At 36.4% G+C, this 23,733-nt stretch overlaps 1 protein-coding gene across 1 annotated transcript in view; it reads left to right on the forward strand.

Moving 5' to 3' along the window:
* Nucleotides 1-23,733, forward strand: part of UNC13C (unc-13 homolog C) — a gene marked incomplete at its 3' end in the record, with an annotated part of 622,886 nt that overhangs the window by 553,607 nt on the left and 45,546 nt on the right. Inside the window, exons 27-30 of the mRNA XM_082618350.1 lie at nucleotides 3,356-3,479; nucleotides 6,027-6,083; nucleotides 12,302-12,382; nucleotides 20,443-20,590. Of these exons, the coding sequence (XP_082474476.1) occupies nucleotides 3,356-3,479; nucleotides 6,027-6,083; nucleotides 12,302-12,382; nucleotides 20,443-20,590 (410 nt within the window). The remainder of the gene's footprint in view (nucleotides 1-3,355; nucleotides 3,480-6,026; nucleotides 6,084-12,301; nucleotides 12,383-20,442; nucleotides 20,591-23,733) is intronic.

Here is a 23,733-nt window from a genome sequence, read left to right on the forward strand (position 1 = left end):
TCTGTCTGCTGGGGGAAATATCTAGAAGATAGGTGAATAGGTAATTAGGTAGCTTAGCAGGAAGTAGGTAGGCAAGTGGTATAGAAGAAAAAAGTAGAAGAAAGGGAGGAAGAAAAGAGAGAGAAGAGGAAGAAAGAGAGAAAGGCATTTTCATATCTTTAGTTTCCTAATAGACACTTTTATCACCTCATCTCCTATATAACCCCTTGAAATTTGTGTCATCTTATATGGCTCTTTTCTATGGACAAGACTTAATTGAATCACAGAAACTACCATTTAGTTGTGAATGTGATGGTGAGTGGAGGGCAGGACAAAGCAATCCTGATCTTCTTAAAACTCCTACTGGAATGCCTTCTGTTTTTGGAATTCCAGGCAGCAGTTTGGAGATACATCATTGAGCATTGACAAAACTATTTATTTTTGCATATGCTATAAGCAAAGTTGTGGAACATACAAAAAGTTTGAAGTTATCCTAATACTGTTATCTACTAGTTGAGGGAGCTTGAATCCATTTCATCATCTACAAAACAGAGCTAATACATAAAGTGGGTTGGCTCTTCTTTTCAGGATATTTAGATTCTTATTTTCCTCAGTCTTATTTTCTCTTTCTAATTATACTTTATTATATCATCATGTATGTAATTTCCTCTAATTCTCAGTAGAAAGAAACCATATATAAAAATAGAAAAACATCAATGAGCTTTAAAATATTGTAAAAGATTTTAAAATTTTGGAAGGAGATATTATATGAGGCATGGACAGTTGTGGAAATTTTCTGGGCTAATACAGAATGTACAGCCGTAAATCCACTTGTTAGAGGACTTTTTTAAAAGTTAGATATTAATTCTGTTCTCAAGGAGCTAAGAGTTTGGAAAGAAAAAATAAGAAAAGTAGAATAAATGCAATAAGGTGTAAAGTAAATCTCCTGTTCAGATGGTCCGTAGACATTCCACTTGGGTTGGGTCTTCTTTAAAGGCAGTTAGGCTTTAGAGGTATGGAATTAGGGGATGGGCGTTCCAGGGGGTAGGAAAAGCAGCTGGATATATTTTCATGAGAATATGATCAACTGTGTGACAGGAAATCATATTAGCAGCTAGTCTACATGGCATTTGAAAATTGTCTGGTTAATTGGTTCTGTGGTCAGCCAAAATAGATAGCTCAGGTTCCAAAATATATGTGTTCAGCTTGCATTACCAAGTTGGTTAACTCTGACTAAATTAAGGAAGCAGTTGCTAGATTTCCCCTCTATTTTTTGTTATTTAAAATGAATGATTAAGGGCCAAAGTAAGTCTTCAAGGTGGTTTTGAGACAATCCCCTTAAAAATTGTTAAATTATAAATGTATAGACTCTTTGTGCAGCCTCCTTAAATAAAACATCATATTTCTTTATGCTCTATTTTCTCCATCAAGACCTCACCACTCTATAAAACAAACTATAAGGGCCATTTCCAGCTAACAGAAATCCCATGCAGAGCTGCAAACATGTCAACAATTTTATTCCTATTGGTTCAGTTGCAGTTTAAACAGGGTTAGTTAGCATGCCAAGTACATCAGCTGACCATAAAAACAAGATCAATTTTTAAACTCAGACCTTTAGGAAATGGAAATGACACATCTGCTGTAAAATGGGCAGGTTTGTTGCATCTCAAATCATCCTAGGAATTTCTCTGAGGGTAGGTTCTGCTGTTCTTCCATGACACATCATCTGGTTTCCACCCTATGTCCATATAGAGAATACCTATCTACCAGGAAGCTAGAACTACCACCTTTGAACAATGGTTTCCAAACCAGTGGGGCTACAGAGTTCCATAGCTATGGCTCAGGGACCCCCCAACTCTCCTCTTAAACCAGAGGAGATCACTTTCATGTATTTTTATATATTAGGTATCTATACACAGCAGTGTTAGGAGAAATACTTCTACATGAAAATGTGTTTGGGAAATCTTTCCCTTTGCCTCTCACACATCAGATGCCTTTAAATATTAATTCCTTAAATGTTAATTATATATTTAAAAGTCAATTCTGTCTCTATCAGAACCCCGTTTATAATTTCTGAGTCCAAAAGTACAGAGTACTTAGTAGCACTATAGAAAGTCCATGAGGCTACCTTGAAATATATGACCCCCCCTTTGGCCCTCTGTGCAACAGGTTTGATGAACTCTTATTAAAGGAGTCTCAAAGAGTTCAGTATCATATTATGGTACATTCCATAAATCTTTATGCAGCACTGTGCCTTCATGTATTGCTGGGCCTTCACACACAAGTACATTTACCAAGGGTAGCATGGGGCATTGGACAATGTACTGGCTCTCAGCCCTCACTTACTAGCCTCACTTCCTTAGACAAGTTCCCCAAAGTCTCTGAGCTGGGTTTTGATCTCTAAAATGGATATACTAGATACTCATATAATAAGTGAGAAATCTGCAGAAGAGATTTCTAAACTAAAGTGTTATATAAATGCTAGATGATGTTACCATCATTATCTCACCATGAGAAGAATTTGTAAGAAATCCCTTAAACCTATTAAAGTTGGTAAATTGGGAATCTAGAAAATCTGAACTCAGAGAACAAATTTGTGCTGGCTGGAAATAGGTAAAGGGAGTCAAAGGGTACAAACTTCCAGTTATAAGATAAATAAGTCCTGAGGATGTAATGCACAGCATATATATAGTATGGTAAATATAGGAAACTATACTAAATTATATATTTGAAAATTGCTAAGAGTAAATCTTAAAAGTTTTTATCACAAGCCAAAACAAAATAACTATGTGAGGTGATGAATGTTAACTAAATTTATGGTGGTGATTGTTTCACAGTATGTACATATATCAAATCATTATCTTGTGCGCCCTAAACATGCACAATGTTATATATCAATCGTATCTCAATAAATCTGGAAAATAAATAAAGTTGGTAAAGTTTTGTTCTTGAGTGAAATCATATGCATGTTTGCCATGTTGTTATGTTGGTCCAGTGCCAGATAGTGACGAAAATGTGCTGCTTTGGTGTTTGGCCTGTACCATGAACATGGAGCATGTAGTAAATACAAGTCTGGAATGCAGGTAAAAATTGTATACTCTGGGAGACTTGATGTCAGTTTAGGATGCAGTTTAAGAAAGGAAATACTCTGAATTCATTTTCTACCAAACAATGAATTACCTAACGTATAATATGATGAAACAGATTTTTGATATTATGTATTTTTTTCAGTAAATGAAATGAAATTTAGCATCTGAAAATTATAAAGACCTATTCAGGTATTTGAATGTCAGTGCTGAAAATGTGAATTTCTGATCAATAAAATGATATCTCCATAAGAGACTTATAAGTGATTGTGTGTTTTATTTCATTTCAGATTAAGTCTCTCAGCAAAAATCTGTGAGAAAACAGTCCTGAAGCGAATATTGAAAGAACTATGGAAGCTAGTTCTCAACAAAATAGAAAAACAAATTGTCCTCCCTCCTCTGACAGATCAAACAGTAAGTATTCAAACTAACATTTTATTATATTTTCAATAGCCCATCTAATTGTTTTTTTGTTTCAATGAATGGTTTTGATCCAGACAAAATAGTAATTAAATTCATTTTGGGGAAAAGGGTGTGGTATACAGTGTCTTAGCAATGATCATTCCAATGACATCACCTTATACAAATCAATTTTTTTCTTTTCCATTATGGTTTATTACAAGATATTGAATATAGTTCCCAGTGTTAAACAACAGGATCTTGTTGTTTATCCATTCTATATATAATAGATTGCATCTGCCAGTCCCAAACTCCCAATGCAATCCTCCTGCACCCCCATCACAAATCAATTTTAAATAGTGGCAATAGCAGTCATACTTCACACTGGCTTGACATTTCAAATTTATCTCTTGAAAAACAAATGTATCAAAGCTCAACTTGTAGGGTTATCTGGTCTATACATGTAATTTTTATTTAATTTTATTATGACCCCCTCACCCCAGGGAAATAGATTTTTGATAGAATATGCCTGCTGTGTTTCCTTCTGCAATTTTACAGTTGAAGAAGATAAAGCCAACACTGCTATCTGGAATTATTTTTACTTTTCCCTTTTGCTTTTATCTATCACCTTCGCACTTGGTGGTTAATACAGGAGACATCTTTTAGTGCATTTGAAGAATGTGATGGTATCATACACAGTGAAATCAAAAAGAACCAGAAAGATCAGTTGGCAGCAAAAGTCAGACAGTGGTCAAGTGGATACCCCGTCCAGCTAACTCAGCATATCCTGAGCCACGCGAGGCAAGAAATAACCCTAACAAGCACCTGCTATGGAATAATTTTTTTGTCTGTGACTGAGGATGATAAGTTGATGCAAATAATGAGTAATTATAAACTAAACTAAAATATATATTGACACCATTAATCATGCACAATCAGTCCATAATTATCCAGTGAGATTATATAGAAAATGTTTTCTTGTAAAGTGTTCAAAGGTGCAAAGATTCACATGTTTGTGTTGATTTATGGCCAGTGAGTGTTAAATATACATCACTTTGAGTTTTGCTTCATGCCACGAGTGTATGGTATAATCATTATAGCCTACACATGTGGGTGGCCAAATCACATACAGAAACACACACACACACCCCACATTCTCACACACTCCTTATTCTGCTATAACACGTAATGCATTTCTGTAACACCAGTTACCTCTCACTTAATTTGCCAATAGAGGAATGATGTCAGTGCAATCTGCAAGCTGGGTTGCTTTATAAGTAAATTTTTCTAGGTGAGAGGCTTGGAAATATAACAGAAAAGCTATAAACTTCAGCAGGAAAGGAAAGAGCACTAAGCTTGGCTGCTACATAGGCAGGAGCCCTTTCATCCTGTTTTTAAAAAGATAAAAAAGAGGAAGGGGGCATACTTGCACATCGGTCTGTATCCAGATACATGCATCTAGCCTCTCACACGTGGCAGGCTACCCTGTCCCTGTGCTCAGAGCTCCACTTCTACAGGCATTGTCTCAGCCCACGTTATACTCTATTGTGCTGTTGTGTGTTTGGGTTTTGTTTTTTTTTTTTTACATTTTTAATATCCCTCAAGGTAGCCACCAGCTTCACTGAGCTCCCTTTGAGCTGTTCATGCTGTCTCCCAAAGTAGCATTTATTGTTTTTGATAGTTCTTTGGTAACAAAATTGCATGGACTTTGCACTGCCCCCTCCTATTTTCCCCAAAAGCCCTACTATTTCTAATGCACAATTTTACAGAATATGAGTTTTTTCAAGACTACACCTATCATAATAGCAGAAGTGCTGTATATGACATTTCACTTTTTGATATAAGATCTTCCCTAGGAACGCTAACCATCACCTCAATTTTCTCGAACATCAAGATCTCCAAGTATGTATTTCTCAATGAATATACAGGCTCCAATAAAAACATGGAGACTACGACTTCAGAATAGCTGGTTTTCTTTATTGTGAAAACATTCTAGGCTACTGTTGAGTATTCTAGTAGTGCTTCTGGTGTTTATTCTGATGTTTTTCAAGCTCTCCCCAGGGCCTTGGGGTGCTAGGGAAAACCTCTGGCTGAGGGAGGAGTTACGAGGGCAGGGCTCTGATAGATTGGATGGCATGTCAGGTGGACCAGCTCCACCTTCTTCAGCTCTGGATCTTGACATTTTGCATAGATTTATTTTGGGGGTGGGGTGGGGAGTGGAGTGAATTAGTTGCCTCTGCTACAAATAAAGAAATAAAAGATAAAGCTCACTGAGGTAATACATACACTACACTAAACTGGATACACTAGCAGTGACCCATTCAGTAACTCAGACTAAAACTTCCAGAAGTAGGATGCCTATGAAGATAGTTGTATTGCCAGCAGTACTAGATATCTTTGATCCAAGCTGTAAAATAGACCAGTTAAGGGCTTATGGCATTAAAGTTACAAATATAATAAGAAAAATAGAGTACATTGTCTATTGACTACATCTCTACTTTGACTGTTACTGAAGATCTTATGACTGAGTCCTCTTCTCTCCTTTTCTGTGTTTGTCTCTAGGGACCCCAGATGATTTTCACTGCAGCTAAAGATCTGGGACAACTATCCAAACTGAAGGTAATAAGAATAAAGAAATTACTAATTGTCTATGAAAAGTTATGAGCTAACTACAACTCTGTGAGAAACCAACCTCCTATTAGTAATGGTATTTAATATGGCAGGACTATAGGAGGATGTGTGTCTGGGATCTCACAATCTGCTTTAAGGATGAATCAGATCAAAATTTAGGGACTGAATTGTACTGTCTTCTTCTCCACACACTCCATATTTCTCATATTTTCCAACTCATAGAGCAACTGGGAACTTTTGACTTTGTGTTGAAGCATGAAGCATTACTGCTTTAAATTAGAGAGCATATTTTCTTCTCTATAGTAAACTGACTTTGTATGAATAAAGGCAAAGAATGCTTCATAGAAATCCAGGAAAGTCTAGAGAACTCTTACAGCAAGAAACCTAATGCGGGAAAATAAACTCATCAAAGCAGACATTGAACTCGTCGACATAATCAACCCCATTATAACAAGGATTTGCTGTATAAATAACCTTACCTTTTATTATCGCTTGAGACTCACAAGACTTTGCAGTTGTGCAGGGAACCTCGGGGTTTTTTCCCCTCTGGAATAGGAACTTGATTTGTTAAAATACATATTGCGGTTCTGTGACGGGCTTTTTTCACTTAGCAAAATGTCCTGCAGGTTCATCCATGTTGTAGTACATGGCAGGATTTCCTTCCTTTTAAAGGCTGAATAATATTCTATTGTAAGTATATACCATGTTTTTCATCCATTCATGTATCAGTGGACCACATATAGGCCAACATTGTGCCTGTAGTTGAAATATTTGTTCCTGTTCCATTACTACCTATTAGAATATAGTATAGCATGGGGGTGGGTTCCAGATACGGACCACCTTGGCTCAAATTCTACCTCAGCTGCTTCCAAATATGTGACACTGCCCAAAGTATTTAACGTTTCTAATTTTCAGATTTGGCATTTGTAAAATCCAGACAATATTAACACTTGGTTCAGAGAATTGTTGTGAGGATAAATGAGATAATGCATGCATTATCTTTGCATGGTACCTGTCAAGAGTATGCCACCTCCCACACACAGGGGTTATCTTGCTTCCCTCCCCCAGCTGGCAGCTCAGGGTTAGGTATCACTGGCACTGTTTCATGTGTACAACACAGGCAAAGGATAATCCATTTGACTGTATAATTACTTACTGAGATAAAATAGGTGCCCTATAATGTCAGTACTTTATTATATCACCTTCATTATCCCCTTTGTCAGAAAAAAATTAGAAGCCAATAATCCATTTAGAAGACATAACCATGACATAAAATTGTTTCTCACAGGTATTCAGTGATGTTGGTGGTTCAGGGGGAAAGTAGAAGGTAGATGTCAGTGTCAAACTATCGTTTTGGATCTTGGATCTCCATTGCCTTCTTTATCCCTCTTATTACCTCCCTGACATTTCTAGTCCCTACTTTGAAAAATGGATTTATACAGTGTTGAAGTTTCTCATAGAAAACCATGAAAGTGAAACATCACAGTGTCTTATTACAAAAGAAATAACCCTGGCTATGTGTCTAGCATTCTGTGTGACATTGGGAAACATATTCCATCTCCCCCAGCTTCAGTTTTCTGAACTGAATGTTTGTTATATCAGCTATAACTATTTCAGTTTCAAGTGATGGAAAGCCAGACTAACAAAAGCAAGAAAGGAATTCATTGCTCCATGAAACTTTATAGTCCTGGGATAACTCTGGTTTCCATCACTGCTTGATTAGGAAGTCAAACAATGTTACAGAACCCAGTTACTCACTGTCTCTCAACTCTGCTCTTTTCTTGTTTGACTTACTGCCTTAACAAACCTCCCTTCCTGTTTGTAAGATGGTTCTCTGCTTATATCTAACATTTTTGAACTTGAAATCCTGTTAAAAAAAAAAAAGAAGAAGAAGAAGACCCCCCCCCGCCCTTGGTGCAAGGAATTCCAGCAAAGTCCACTGGCACATCATCAACTCTAATAGAATATTATCACCACTCCCAAGCCAACCACTGTGGCCTGGGGAATGGCATATGCTATTTGGCTTAGTTCACATACCCACCCCTGAGCTGGGGGTGCAGGCAGCCCCGTTCAAATCTTACGAACACTAAATGGGAGAGACTGGATCCTCAGTGGGCATATGCACGCTACCTGGGAAAAATCAGAGTTCACAGAAAACATCACACTTTAGGTCCCTTCGTGGCCTCAAAATTTCCTCAATTCAGTGAATTCTCTTTTGATTATAATGAACTAAAAGCAAATTATGAAAAAAATGTCCTAAAAAAGTTAATTCATTAAGACTGAAATAATCTGAAGGGCTAAAAATTGAATCATGTTATCCATAGGTGATGGAAAAATAATTTAGTTTTAAATCATGTTTTCCAATTATTGTCCCTTGATTTTTAAATTTTTGGTCCATTTAGTTATTATTTGAATTACAGAGCAATAAGCCCTCTACATTGTTATCTAAAAAATTAAAACTCTAGCCAAAACACAGAATTGCAAATTTTTAACTGAAGTTGATTTATTGTGCTGTGTTAATTTCTGCTATACACTAAAGTGATTCAGTTATACATATATATACATTCTTTTAAAAATTCTTTACTGTTGTGGTTTACCACAGTAGATTGGATATAGTTCCCTCTGTTATACAGTAAGACCTTGTTGTTTATCCATTCTATATATTATAATGGTTTGCATTTGCTAACCCCAAACTCCCAATCCATTCCTCCCCCAGCCCCGCCTTGGCAACAAGTCTGTTCTCTATGTCTGTGAGTCTGTTTCTGTTTTGTAGATAGCTTCATTTGTGTCATATTTTAGATTTCACATATAAGCCATATCATGGTATTTGTCTTTCTCTTTCTGACTTACTTCACTTAGTATCATGACCTCTAGTTCCATCCATGTTTTGCTGCAAGTGGCATTATTTCATTCTTTTTTATGGCTGAGTAGTATTCCATTGTATATATGTACCACATCTTCTTTATCCATTCATCTGTCAATGACATTTAAGTCGTTTCCATGTCTTGGCTATTGTGAATAGTGCTGCAATGAGCATAAGGGTGCATGTATCTTTTTGAATTGTAGTTTTGTCCAGATATATGCCCAGGAGTAGGATTGCTGGATTGTATGGCAACTCTATTTTTAGTTTTTTGAGGAACCTCCATATTGTTTTCCATAGTGGTTGCACCAACTTACATTCCTACCAACAATGTAGGAGGATTTCCTTTTCTCCACACCCTCTCCAGCATTTGTTATTGTAGAGTTTTAATGATGGCCATTCTGATCCATGTGAGGTGATTCCTGATTGTAATTTTGAATTGCATTCCTCTAAAAATTAGTAATGTTGAGCATCCTTTCATGTGCCTGTGGCCATCTGTATGTCTTCTTTGGAAAAATGTCTATTTAGTTCTTCTGCCCATTTTTTGATTGGGTTGTTTGGTGTTCTATTGTTGAGTTGTATGAGCTGTTTGTATATTTTGGAAATTAACCCTTCTCAGTCACATCACTTGCAAATATTTTCTCCTAGTCTATAGCTTGTCTTTTCATTTTGTTTATGGTTTCCTTTTCTGTGCAAAAGGTTGTACATTTTTTTGTTTTTTATTATTGTTTTTAACATCTTTATTGGAGTATAATTGCTTTACAATGGAGTGTTAGTTTGTGCTTTATAACAAAAAGTGACTCAGCTATACGTATACAAATATCCCCATATCCCCTCCCTCTTGCGTCTCCATCCCATCCTCCCTATCCCACCCCTCTAGGTGGTCACAATGCACCAAGCTGATTTCCCTGTGCTATGTGTCTGAAAAGTTTGTACATTTGATTAAGTCCTATTTCTTGGTTTTTCCTTTTATGTCTATGGCCTTGGAAGACTGACCTAAGAAAACATTGGTACAATTTATGTCAGAATGTTTTGCCTATGTTCTCTTCTAGGCAGAACAGCAAATTTTATAAAGCTGTTTTCCCATATTTTACTAGAATGTCACTTTCAATGTTGTTTTTGTTTTCATTTTAAATCATGGGTCTTTTCATTTTCATGTATTAATTTGAAAGCATATTTGATCCACAGGAAAAGCATCATTTGAAATAATTGTATTGATGAGTAAATTCAGAAATCCTATATAGAAATATTAACAAATGACTACCTTACTTAAAAGATCACAGAAACGAGGAAAATAGAACAATGAGAGAAACTAATTGCTTTTCTCCATGTTATTATGATTTAGGATTAATTCATTAAGCAAACATTTATTCAGATTTTGACATATTCTATATTACTTCATCCTCTGGAACTTTATAATGTAGGTATATTAAGTATGCCCAACTTACCACTATTTTATGGGATCAGATTTATTTGGCATAACATTTTTAAAAAACTGAATACATCTTTATGGACAGGTGACACAATATCAAAACCAGTTAGTAAAAATACATCTGAGACTATGAATTTACTGCAAGCAAGGAGTAACTCATTACAAGACTTTTTCAGAGACTATCTTATTTCAATGAGCTATTGCTAAATCCCAGAAAATCATTTCTTGCAAGAATTGTATTTTTCTGTAGCACTAACATATATTATGTATTAGCATCTATTAAAAAATAATCTGACATCAAAAAGCCAGTCAAGACTGATGAAGTCAGGGAGATTTATTTAATATAAAGTAAAGCATTTCTCTCTATAATTTGGCAAAAATTTTCCATCATATTTTTGGATCCCAATGGATAGTTAATATTCTAACTACCCGTTTTTTAAATATTTTAAAAATATTAAATGGACTCATATGTTTGTGTTGAAATCCCTATATCAGAGAAAGAGGCAGTGAGATGCAGAAGTGTATATCATGGATCCAGCATTATACCATGTTTTCAGCAATATTCAGAGGAGTGTGATTCCATTCAAGCATATTGAATCATTTAGGATATGCTGAAGAAGTACAATTCAATTACCAAAAATATATTGAGGGCCTACAGGTGATAATTGCCAACGTAGGCACTGAAAGTCTGCAGAAGTGAGTAAAACATATAGATTATCTTCAGAAAGTCATGGCCTCTACTAAATGACAGAGTAAGACAAAGGCTAGAATAGAAGGATGAGCCACTGTCTGTGACTGTACAACTTGTACATTGCACAAAAGTGTCCCACTAAGGGAGTGAATGACGGCCGAGTTAGGGACCATGCAACACTTGCTAAGCCACATGTATTGATGTGCAGCTGTGCCCCGTAGAAAAAGAGGCACCTTTTATTATTGACCAAAAGCACTGCTCCCTTGACCAAGTCATGCATTCTCAGAGCTACATCAGCTTTCCTTCTAATTCACAAAGAGACACTTACATAAGTTAGAATTTAAGCTCCAGGAGGACAAAAGTCTTTCTTTTATGAAACAATATATCTGTCACCTAAAACAGTGCTGGCACATAATAAGCACTCAATACAATTTGTTGAATGTTGTTGACATAGAATAGTGGATGCCCTGGGAAGATTATATCAATATGGGGGTCAGGAATTTCTAAATTTTTCTTTTAGACAAAGTTCCTTTATTGTTGTCTTCAACTTTCTACCATGATTTCCCTAAAATAGTTTTAAATAAAGAGAGAGTTCATAGTGAACAATGAGGAAAATGCATTGTTAATATGGAAATCAGTTCCAAAATATTGAAAAATGACTTTAAAATATAGAAAATCTCCAGAGCCGAAATCAGTTAATTCTTTAGGAATTTTCCTGGTAATGACTAAGCATTAAGGGTATCCTAGAAAGAAGATAAAATGGGAACATTATACTTAAAGTAGGTTTTATCAGTGATAATTGAATGAGGCTAAAATTTACCTCCTAAATCCCTTACATGATGGATCTTCCTCTGTGTGACAGAACAGAAAGCAGGAATTAAGGTGGAAAAGCTTGGACAAACATTTTCCAGGTTTATCTCTTTTTTTTTTTCCCCTACCATTAGCTTGCAGGTGAAAAATAAAGCCACCTATGAATCAAAGCACTGCTTTTTAAGTAAACATTTAAAAGCATTTTAAAATTTAAACATTCAAAAGCATTTCTTCTTTTGGCAAAATGGATTTTTATTAAATATCTGACAAAATCATCCTAAAATGTGCTCATATGAAAAATATCTCAAAAGGGAAATATCTGCAGACAGGGATTATATACAGATTTTGTTTGAAAACAGTTGTTAAATAAATGAACTGGTAATTTTATAAGCAGTTTTTCACTTGTTTTCCAGGAGCACATGATTCGAGAGGATACCAAGGGTCTGACACAGAGACAGTGTGCTATAATGGAGGTGGTCCTGGCTACCATCAAGGTAAGGTTATAGTGTCCCTGGATATGGATCCAGAGTTCTCTGTGTACCCTCAGAGAAAAGTACCCCCAGATGCATGTCTGTAGAACTGTGCCATCCATAGACACAGTAGACAGTTGTACACATACATTCTGGGAGTGTGTCAGACTTAGGCCATACTATGTCATTATTACATCCATATTGCTCTGCCCTTAGAGTTGCTTCCTTTGTCTACCTTTAGAAAATGTGTATGAAATCTATGTTTAACAGGTGTTTTCAAAGAAAGACATGTACCCCCAAAGCCCAGTTAAATAGATACTTCAGGGGATTTAGGGTTAAAAGAATTTCTGTTTGTGTTTTCTATGCTTGCTGAAATGGTTTTGGAAAGATCAATTTTCTCTTCTCTCTTAGTAAGGACAATAATTTAGTTTTCTGCTGAAAACGCAAAGGCATTGCATTGTGCGCATCAATTTTTCATAGCCAAAGGTTGACCAAAAGTTATTGGATTGTGAGCTAAATATAGGCAGATCTCAAAACATAACTTAGAAGTTCTTTGTTTTCATATGATTCTTTATAGATTTATATACATACATTTTATATTTATATGTGAAAGTTTATTAAAGAGTGAAAAATTAATTCATCTCCTAAATTTGGACTGTGTCCAATGTCTCAATACTTCACTTGGGGAAGCATCTGTTATCAACGATGTGTGAATAGTGTAGCAAAGAACTGTGAGCTACCACAAGCCATTTTCAGAGCACAGAATAATCTCACTGGATAGAAACAAACACTGCAATGGTAGTCATTAAAACAGAGTTCTATTTGTATAACAATTGGACAGCTTCAAAACACTATTACTTCATGACTTTTGTAGTTTCAGCATTTAATAAGAGGACATCTTTTGCTACTTCAGTGTCAAAAACTGCAAAATGAAATTTGTGAGGTGACTATTTTGTGACACCTGGTGGAAAGTGGCGAGTGTGAATTTCGGCAGTGAGATGACAGTGATGGAATTTCTAAAGATGCAGCCAGAGTATGGGCTGGAAGTGTAAAAATTTTGCAAAATCATTTTTTAAAATGGTAAACATGAAAAAAAGGGAAAAATAAAAAACCTGTTCTTTTTGAAAATAATTTTCAAAAATATGAATAAGCAATGACTGACCCTATGGAGTTATAGCAGCACTGGCTACAAATAAGGAAGTGATAGTAGAAAAAAATAGATTTTTAAAATCAGAATTCAGCCTTCATGGATTTTATAAGGTCAATGGATGACTCTAAGAGAGAGCGCAAGAAAAATATATTCTGTGAAAATGTAGAATGGCATTCAATGTACTGACAGACCTGGCTCCTGTTCCTAACCCCAGCATTTCTCTAATTCTTCTTGGTGGGGACAAATGACCACCTCCTGCAGAACTAGTTCTGCCCAAACTCTGGGACAATCCTGATCCCAAGCAGATCCCCCTGATCTACATGTTGACAGCTCAACTATCCCATCTTCCTTCCCAGGTCATCCAATGATAGTTTAGTTCAGCCTCAGCCACCAGACACTTGCCTTGCTCTTTAGGAAAAAACTACTGCCTGGTGTCCAAGATCCAGCAAATGGATCCATGTCATTATCTTGTTCTCCAGGACCAGAGTCTGACCCTGGTCCTTCTGAACCTCAGAGTCTGAGGTCAGGTCTTCAGTCTCCTTATTTCCCAACTTTTTCTCTGGGGTCCCCATGCTACACCTGCTTTACCTGCTTTGAGACCCTTTTATCTTTTCTGATTCTGAGATTCGTCCTGACTATACTACAAGGCACTAACTGTAATGTTGACTGCAAAGGAATTCAGGAGAAAGAGGAGTACTACTTAAAAGAATTGTAGCCTCAAGAGCTAGTGATTCAATGTCTGCTGGGAGCCCAGCAAAGGGAATACTGTAAGGCAGAGACTTCATGAGAAAGATATTCTTATACCGAAGCAGTAGATGCTACCCAGGCTGCCAAAGACATGATCCTTAATTCCTCTTTAGCTGAATTTAAGCAAATAAGCTGGACATGAGAAAGTGAGAACTAAAGGAAGAGAATGCTATGGAATTTGTAGACTATAGACTGAAACAGTGTTGTGCATTATTTCAATCATCTTTCATATACGTAAATTCTCTCTCCTGATCCTTATAGACGTCCTGGGTGTTAGGTACATCAAGAATGATCATTCACATTTTACAGATGAAAAAGCAGAGGTTAAGCAGGTTTAACTTGTTTGCCTAAGGCCACAGAGTTGCTTGTAATTGGCAGAGCTGAGAAAAGATTCCAAACTCTAAAATCAGTGTCCTTGCTTCTATGTTTCATTATTTCACTAAATGTTAACAAGGTGTAGGAAAATGTAGCAAACCAAAACAAGTAATATTCCTACGGAGAAATTAGTTCTTTTTAAATTAAAATACTGTATTTCAATTATTTAGTTTTCTTTTTAATTATTTAAAATAATGTGAAATCCATCAACCTCTACACAAGTACCTATGAAAATATTAACTTTCTTAAATACTAACATTCTAATTGGACTGGATTAGTCATACCAGATGCAGGTAGTTTCAATTGTATGTTAAAAGGATAGAACATGGCACAAGAAACAGAATTACAGTGATCTTCTGCAGCTGGTGTGGTTGGCCTTAGAGACATTACATTTACCTACCAACACTGAGCCAAACCAACAGTATTTGGAAATAAAAGGAGAAAGGCAACAGCTCTGAAACAGACAGCTAACAACTTAATCAGTATGTGCAAGCTGCTACAGAGGCCAATGGAGAAACCCTATTTAAAGTTGAGCTTTTGAAAAAGAACTACAATCCTGCAACCTGTGGACCAAAAAACACATTCTCAGAAACTTAGACAAAATGAAAAGGCAGAGGACTATGTACCAGATGAAGGAACAAGATAAAACCCCAGAAAAACAATTAAATGAATTGGAGATAGGAGATAGAAAAAGAATTCAGAATAATGATAGTGAAGATGATCCAGGACCTTGAAAAAAGAATGGAGGCAAAGATTGAGAAGATGCAAGAAATGTTTAACAAAGACCTAGAAGAATTAAAGAACAAAAAAACAGAGATGAACAAGACAATAACTGAAATGAAAAATACACTAGAAGGAATCAGTAACAAAATAACTGAGGCAGAAGAACGGATAAGTGACCTGGAAGACAGAATGGTGGAAATAACTGCTGTGGAACTGAATAAAGAAAGAAGAATGAAAAGAAATGAAGACAGCCTAAGAGACCTCTGGGACAACATTAAATGCACCAACATTTGCATTATAGGGGTCCAAGAAGGAGAAGAGAGAGAGAAAGGACCCAAGCAAATATTTGAAGAGATTATAGTCAAAAACTTTCCTAACATGGGAAAGGAAATAGCCACCAAAGTCCAAGAGGCACAGAATCCCAGGCAAGATAAACCCAAGGAGAAACACACTGAAACAAATAGTAATGAAAATGACAAAAATTAAAGACAAAGAAAAATTATTAAAAGCAGCAAGGGAAAAACAACAAATAACATACAAGGGAACTCCCATAAGGTTAACAGCTGATTTCTCAGCAGGAACTCTACAAGCCAGAAGGGAGTGGCTCGATATATTTAAAGTGATGAAAGGGAAGAACCTACAACCAAGATTACTCTACCCAGCAAGGATCTCATTCAGATTCAATGGAGAAATGAAAAGCTTTACAGACAAGCAAAAGCTAAGAGAATTCAGCACCACAAAACCAGCTCTACAACAAATGCTAAAGGAACTTCTTTAAGTGGGAAACACAAGAGAAGAAAAGGACCTACAAAAACAAACCCATAACAATTAAGAAAATGGTAATAGGAACATACATATCAATAATTACCTTAAACGTGAATGGATTAAATACTCCAACCAAAAGACACAGGCTTGCTGAATGGATATAAAAGCAAGACCCATATATATGCTGTCTACAAGAGACCCACTTCAGACCCAGGGACACATACAGACTGAAAGTGAGAGGATGGAAAAAGATATTCCATGAAAATGGAAACCAAAAGAAAGCTGGAGTAGCAATACTCATATCAGCTAAAATAGACTTTAAAAGAATGTTACAAGAGACCAGGAAGGAGACTACATAATGATCAAGGGATCAATCCAAGAAGATATAACAATTATAAATATATATGCACCCAACATAGGAGCACCTCAATACATAAGGCAAATGCTATCAGTTATAAAAGAGGAAATCAACAGTAACACAATAATAATGGGGGACTTTAACACCTCTCTTACACCAATGGACAGATCATCCAGACAGAAAATTAATAAGGAAACACAAGCTTTAAATGACACAATAGGCCAGATAGATTTAATTGATATTTATAGGACATTCCATCCCAAAACAGCAGATTACACTTTCTTCTCAAGTGCACATGGAACAGTCTCCAGGATAGATCACATCTTGGGTCACAAATCAAGCCTCGGGAAATTTAAGAAAATTGAAATCATATCAAGCATCTTTTCCTACCACAACACCATGAGATTAGAAATAAATTACAGGGAAAAAATGTAAAAAACACAAACATCTGGAGGCTAAACAATATGTTACTAAATAATCAAGAGATCAATGAAGAAATCAAAGTGGAAATTAAAAATTACCTAGAGACAAATGACAATGAAAACACGATGATCCAAAACCTATGGGATGCGGCAAAAGCAGTTCTAAGAGGGAATACATAGCAATACAATCCTACCTCAAGAAACAAGAAAAATCTCAAATAAACAATCTAACATTATACCTATAGGAACTAGAGTAAGAAGAACAAACAAAACCCAAAGTTAGCAAAAGGAAAGAAATCATAAAGATCGGAGCAGAAATAAATGAAATAGAAACAAAGAAAACAATAGCAAAGATCAATAAAACTAAAAGCTGGTTCTTTGCGAAGATAAACAAAATTGATAAACCTTTAGCCAGACTCATCAAGAAAAAGAGGGAGAGGACTCAAATCAATAAAATTAGAAATGAAAAAGGAGAAGTTAAAACTGACACCACAGAAATATAAAGGATCATAAGACACTACTATAAGAAGCTATATGCCAATAAAATAGTCAACCTAGAAGTAATGGACAAATTCTTAGAAAGATACAACCTTCTAAGACTGAACCAGGAAGAATTAGAAAATATGAACAGACCAATCACAAGTACTGAAATTGAAACTGTGATTAAAAAACACAGAAAAGGGAACCCTCCTACACTGTTGGTGGGAATGTAAACTGATGCAGCCACTATGGAGAACAGTATGGAGGTTCCTTAAAAAACTAAAAGTAGAACCACCATATGATCCAGTAATCCCACTCCTGGGCATATATCCAAAGAAAACCATAATTCGAAAAAATACATGTACCCCAGTGTTCATTGCAGCACTATTTACAATAGCCAGGACATGGGAACAACCACAGATGAATGGATAAAGAAGATGTGGCACATATATACAATGGAATATTACTCAGCCATAAAAAAGAATGAAATAGTGCCATTTGCAGCAACATGGATGGACTTAGAGATTGTCATACTGAGTGAAGTAAGACAGAGAAAGACAAATATCATATGATATTGCTTGTATGTGAAATCTTTTTTAAAAAATGGTACAAATGAACCTATTTACAAAACAAATAGAGTCACAGATGTAGAAAACAAACTTATGGTCACCAAGGGGGAAGGGAGGAGGGATAAATTGGGAGTTCGGGATTGACATATACACACTGCTATATATAAAATAGTTAACTAATAAGAACCTACTGTATAGCACAGTGAACTCTACTCAGTACTCTGTAATGACCTATATTGGAATGGAATATAAAAAAGAGTAGATATATGTATATGTATAACTGATTCACTTTGTTGTACAGCAGAAACTAACATAACATTGTAAATAAACTATATTCCAATAAAAATTAATTTAAAAATTAGAGTATAACTGTGACATTCATGCAGTTATAAAACTTGTCCAAAATATTATTTAACTCATCAATTAATGAGGGAACTAGTAAGATCTTATAACTGGCTCAAAGAAGATTTCCAAGAACCATACATAAAGATAAGCGATAAGGAAAGCTGAAATAAATTTACAAATAGAGGCAAAACAGATCTAGCCACAAAACAGTCATCAGTTGCATCCCACCAGAAATAGTTTGCATTTCTGACAACTCTCAGTTGCCAAGAGATCGTGAAACATCATTGTAGCTGCTGCTCATTATTCTTCCTGTACTTTACTAATTTAATTCTCCAGCACTTATGCTCAGGTTTGATAAAACTGAAGTTTGTCTGGGAAACATTGAGAGGGAGAATGCCTTCCCCTCCACAGATGCCACCTAGTCCTAGTTCAGTTTATCCCACTGCTCTTTACAGTTAGGGTATGTTATTTCATCTGATACTTCCCTGGGTCATTACATAAACAGAGCTCCAGAGCTCACCCCACCACTCCTCCAGGAAAAACAATCAAGTCCATGTGAAACCTTCCCCTCTCAATACACTCATTTAATATTTTTCCACTTTAAGTATCATATCACCTTTCCTAAAGAAAGGAACTCTGATTTTTTTTTTCATCCACCAAGGCACCTGAAACAATTCCAGACTCAGTCTTCAATAAATACTTTCTACATGTGAAAATATTTTAACATTTATATAAGAAGATCAAGGTATATAACAAGTTTAAATATTAAATCTTTGTCGACTCTTCAAAAATAAGAAAAGGCTCTTCCCATTTTGCTGTGCCTCCTCTTCATAACCATAGGTAGCTTTAGGTGCAGCTTGTGTTTTCACAGTGCACCAAGCTGGAATGGAATGGAACTGTAAGTGGCCATGGATTTTTCTTTGGGAGGAGGGTGTCTGCAGTTGTAACAAACTTTCTTCAGATCATATCACCATTTCCTACTTCCTCAGGCCTGTTCCCTTAGTCTTCTCTACATTACGGTCTCTGAAATTACACTCAGATGCCTACAAATGCTCAGAATGTGTTTCTACTTAGGGAAGAAAACTAAGGCAATTATGAATTTTCAGTTCACTGACATGTTTCACCTCAAATTTTTAAGAAGTGGGTAGAGGGATAACATATATCCATTTAGGAGAGTGTATCAGAATCATTTGTTGAGCTTTTCCAAAACATGCCATTCTCTGAGAATCCTAGATTGTATGAGGCAGGTTGCAATGAGTGTGTAGTTTAGCATTGTTGGTACAGGGAGAGAGAGAGAACCATTTATCTAACATTAATAGAATACAATAAACACATTACCATCTATAAATGGTTGGGAAATAACATCCTTAGTCCTATCATGTATCTCTAGTGAGCCCTCCAAAGTGATGTCTGTGCTTAATACCTGCAGCATTAGAAATGCTCATATCCCTCAATCACCTCATTTATTGTCAAATATATATGTTCTCTATTATCTTACCTATAAATATTGCAATGCTTTGAGTTTGCTGGATGACAAGAGCAAAAAAAGAAGAAAAAAGAAACTGTGTTTCATTGCATTTCTCAGACACAAGGTTCAGGAGATGTTGGATTTCCAAGGACCACTGTGCATCCTCAGGTTGACCTATGTGTGCACCATTGTGTGATTAGATCATGGGGAAGATGGGAGCAGTGGGCACCTGTCCTAGAATTGCAAACTAGTATCTGGAAAATACATGACCAGGAGATACCTTCTTTATGAAATTTGACAACCCTGGATGTTTTTCTCACGTTCTGGAAACAGAAGTCAACAACCAAGTTGACACAGTATCTAAACCTGGCATTCTGTAAGCATGCTGGCCACTGCATCTTCATGATCCCATTTCTTTAACTTAAGTGTTGAATGAGAGGAAAAGTCTTAAGCTGCGAGGATCTGATGTCTGTGATGCAGAGCAGCACTTCAGAGATACTGAGGGAACCTGCACTACATGGTGATGACTTGGCAATGGCCATCTGGTGCTATTTCTTTGTATCTACCTCATTTTGATCATACTGTATTATTCCACTTGAACCTCATGATTATGGCAATAAAATCCCTCATCTAATACTTCTTTCTAAATGCCTCTGCTTACATTATTTTTTTTTCTTTTTAGCAATACTTTCATGCAGGAGGAAATGGCCTGAAAAAGAATTTCTTGGAGAAAAGCCCAGACCTTCAGTCTCTGAGATACGCTCTCAGTCTTTATACCCAAACAACTGATGCCTTGATAAAGAAGTTCATAGACACTCAAACCTCACAGAGTAAGTAACACATTGGATGTGAGAATAAGTAAACTGAGCACAACTAAACTTCAACATAGAAATCATTATAAATAATATCTCTAATTTGACTATAATAAATTAAAGCAGCAATAAGAATGGGTAATTATTATTCATAGAAAATTACCCAATCTTTAGCAAATTATTTTATAATTTCAATAACACTGGGATATGCTCAATACTAAAACTATATTGAGTGGTTGACCTTTGCTGTTGATTCTAATTTCATAAAATTTAGTAGACCCTAGTTTTGAATATCCATAACTGTGATATTCTCAACTTAGAACAAGAGTTAGTGTTTGTTGGTCTTGGTAACTTCCAAAGTAAGAGCATAATTCCCCAAATCCTGACTTCAAATGCAAAAATCTCCTGCTATCGGGTTTTCAGGAGGGCAAGCTCATTTAATCCTAATTTTATATGAGAAAAATTCTAACTTTTACTTCGAAATGAGCCAAGAGCCAAGTATTTTATTGGAAACTCAGATCTGTGTCATGTGGCAAAGTTCCCACCTCATAAGCTTCTAGGATATTACTGTTAAACAACCTTTCTTTCAAGTTGCTTTGTGATTTATTATATTTTGGTAATTCCATGTATTTAAGATCTGGCATTTCTGAGAGATTATTGAAAATGTCCCTTTGAGTCAAAAAAAAAAAAAAAAGCCATATGCAGGCTCAAACTCTAGAACATAATAAATTGCCTCCCAGATATAATAAAAAGAAATAAGAGGACACTATCTTCATTCATGAGAGCTCCTTCAAAGGAAGCATACGGATCTTTTTCCTCTGATGAAAATGCTCCAGACTTGTTATGTTTCATCATGGATATTTTCATTTTTCCAATTACATGGAAGATAATGCCAAGGTAGGTAGGGGCTAGGTAGGTGTTTGACCTGTCTTTAATATTATTCTCTGTGCTTTCTGATAGTTTCCAACTAAATGCTATAAATACTCCTTTTAATGTGATCTTCAAACCCAGCTTACATTTTAGGATGGTTCCAGAAAGGAGAAAAGAGTTGAGTCATAAAGCCTTGTCAAGATATACATTACTCCTTGAACCCATGATCCCTCAACGTTTTCTAAACTGTGTAAATATGAATGCAATTCTAACACATCTTATCAGAATAGTGTCATTGCTTTATTCCCAAAGAATGTGAGTGTATTAAAACTTAGCTCTGCTTTTATAGGTATACATTATGTGTATATACACACAACCCATGTTTCAACATAGATGTTACACCAAAAAAACTTCATATGTGTATCAATTTTGGTGTATGGGATTTGGCACATGTGTTGATTTTCTTTTGTATGAATTGTTTGGCAACATCAAAAAAAATAGCGGGGGGAATAAGAGGATTCATAATCCTAATAATCCCTGATGACATAACTTATTTTCATCTTGGTCTTTCTTTTTCTTTTTTTACTCCCCTTTTCTGGCTTTTTCTAAGTACACTTTTTTTTTTTTTTTTGCATAATTGAAATTGGTAGGCTATGGATATGAAATGGCTTGCCTTTTCTCTGATAGTTACCTTCAACCATGCTGGGTGGAAACTATTTCCATCTCCTCCCTCCCTCCCTTGTCATCCCTCCAACTGCCCCCCAGCCCAGCATGATCAGGCCCAAAGGACCTGAGGTGTGAAGGGGACTTGAAGTGCCCTTTGCTCCCCCGTCCCCATCATCTTCTAGACCCCTCTGTGCTTCAGGGTTTTGGGGGCAGACACTGAAGGGGAGGAGGGCAGTGTCTTTCATGCCCGTGCGTACAGTACCTGCTTCCTGAGGGCCCCATGCTAGGGATCCTCCCATCTGCTCAGCTCCCTTCAGGGAGCCCTCAGTTCTTGCCTCCTGCAGCACCTACTGTGGCTTCCTGCTCCTTGAGTGTCTGCTCCTAGTGTCCAGCCCTCTGGAATGGGGTCCCAGCCAGAAGGCTGCCGCCCAGCTTCCTCCAGTGGGGCCCACCGCAGCTCATATATGCTTTCCACGTCTGTGGTGATAATGGGGACTTCTTCACTGTCACCTGCCCTATCTCTACAATTCTCCTTTCTACCTGCTCAAATACTTGCTTATACTTTCAAACTGGGGGGAGAGGAGGAGGAAGAGAGAAACACTGCTGTCTAACAAATCATAACCATTGTTCAATCAAAAACAGAGGCGAGCCAAGTCTCATCAATTAAAGGATGCAGTGTTTCTGAGCTTTTATCCAATTCCTTTCTTCCAATTCTATCACAATCCTATTGCAATACTCATTACCATAGACTGAATAATCAAGTTAGCAACAGCACCATATCCCTTATAAAATAGGGAAATGAAAGATAGAGGAAAATTCACTGAATGTTAGAATTCTGTATGACGTACCCCAAAGTAGAACATATTAAAGGATGCAATCCCCATTTCTATAACAGTCCCTAAAGTCATGGGTTGTATGTATGACTTCCAAATGCCCGGGGCCAGCCCATATTTCCTTTGGCTTCTAAGGAACCTCAGCTTCCAGGGTTCTTTAACTGACAGAGAAACATAGAAAAGTTGAATTCTCGAGGGTCTTATTTACATGGGCTGCTCTACTCTTCTATGAACATTTGACATGAGGTGTGTTGAAAGAGAGGAACTTGGGAGGCACCCCTTGGATTCCTTTTGTATCCTCCCTGCAGATGCGCATTTACAATTAATAGTAGGATCAACTCTCCCTTTTTTGTACCTGCTATCCTAGTATCAGGAAGAGTCCAAAATGACCAAATGAAGTCTCAGTTTCCAGTGTAAATATTGTTGCAATTATTCAAATAAGTTTCTAGAACTTGGCTCAGTACCAAATACCCGTGAATATTTATTATGTTTAATTTTTGTTAATCTAATTTATAGTTTGTTAATACAATTTAGAAAGACCATACTGGTGTTATGGTATCTTTCAAATATAAAATTTGAAATGGGAGCTAGTGCTGTACACTGCAAACCCCTGCTACCCTCTGCCTGAGGAGCCCCATTCAGGGTATGCTGGGCTGTCAGACAGTTAATCCCCAGGAAACAGCCCTCAACCAGTGAAAGATAGGAAGCTGGCAGATTAAAAAACAGACAAAACATCAGCTTCCTCAGTTGGGACAACTCTAAAATGAATTCTACACAAACTCCAGAGTTCCC

Source organism: Mesoplodon mirus (assembly GCF_964341445.2).
Source record: "Mesoplodon mirus genome assembly, chromosome: 4".
NCBI lineage: Eukaryota > Metazoa > Chordata > Mammalia > Artiodactyla > Ziphiidae > Mesoplodon > Mesoplodon mirus.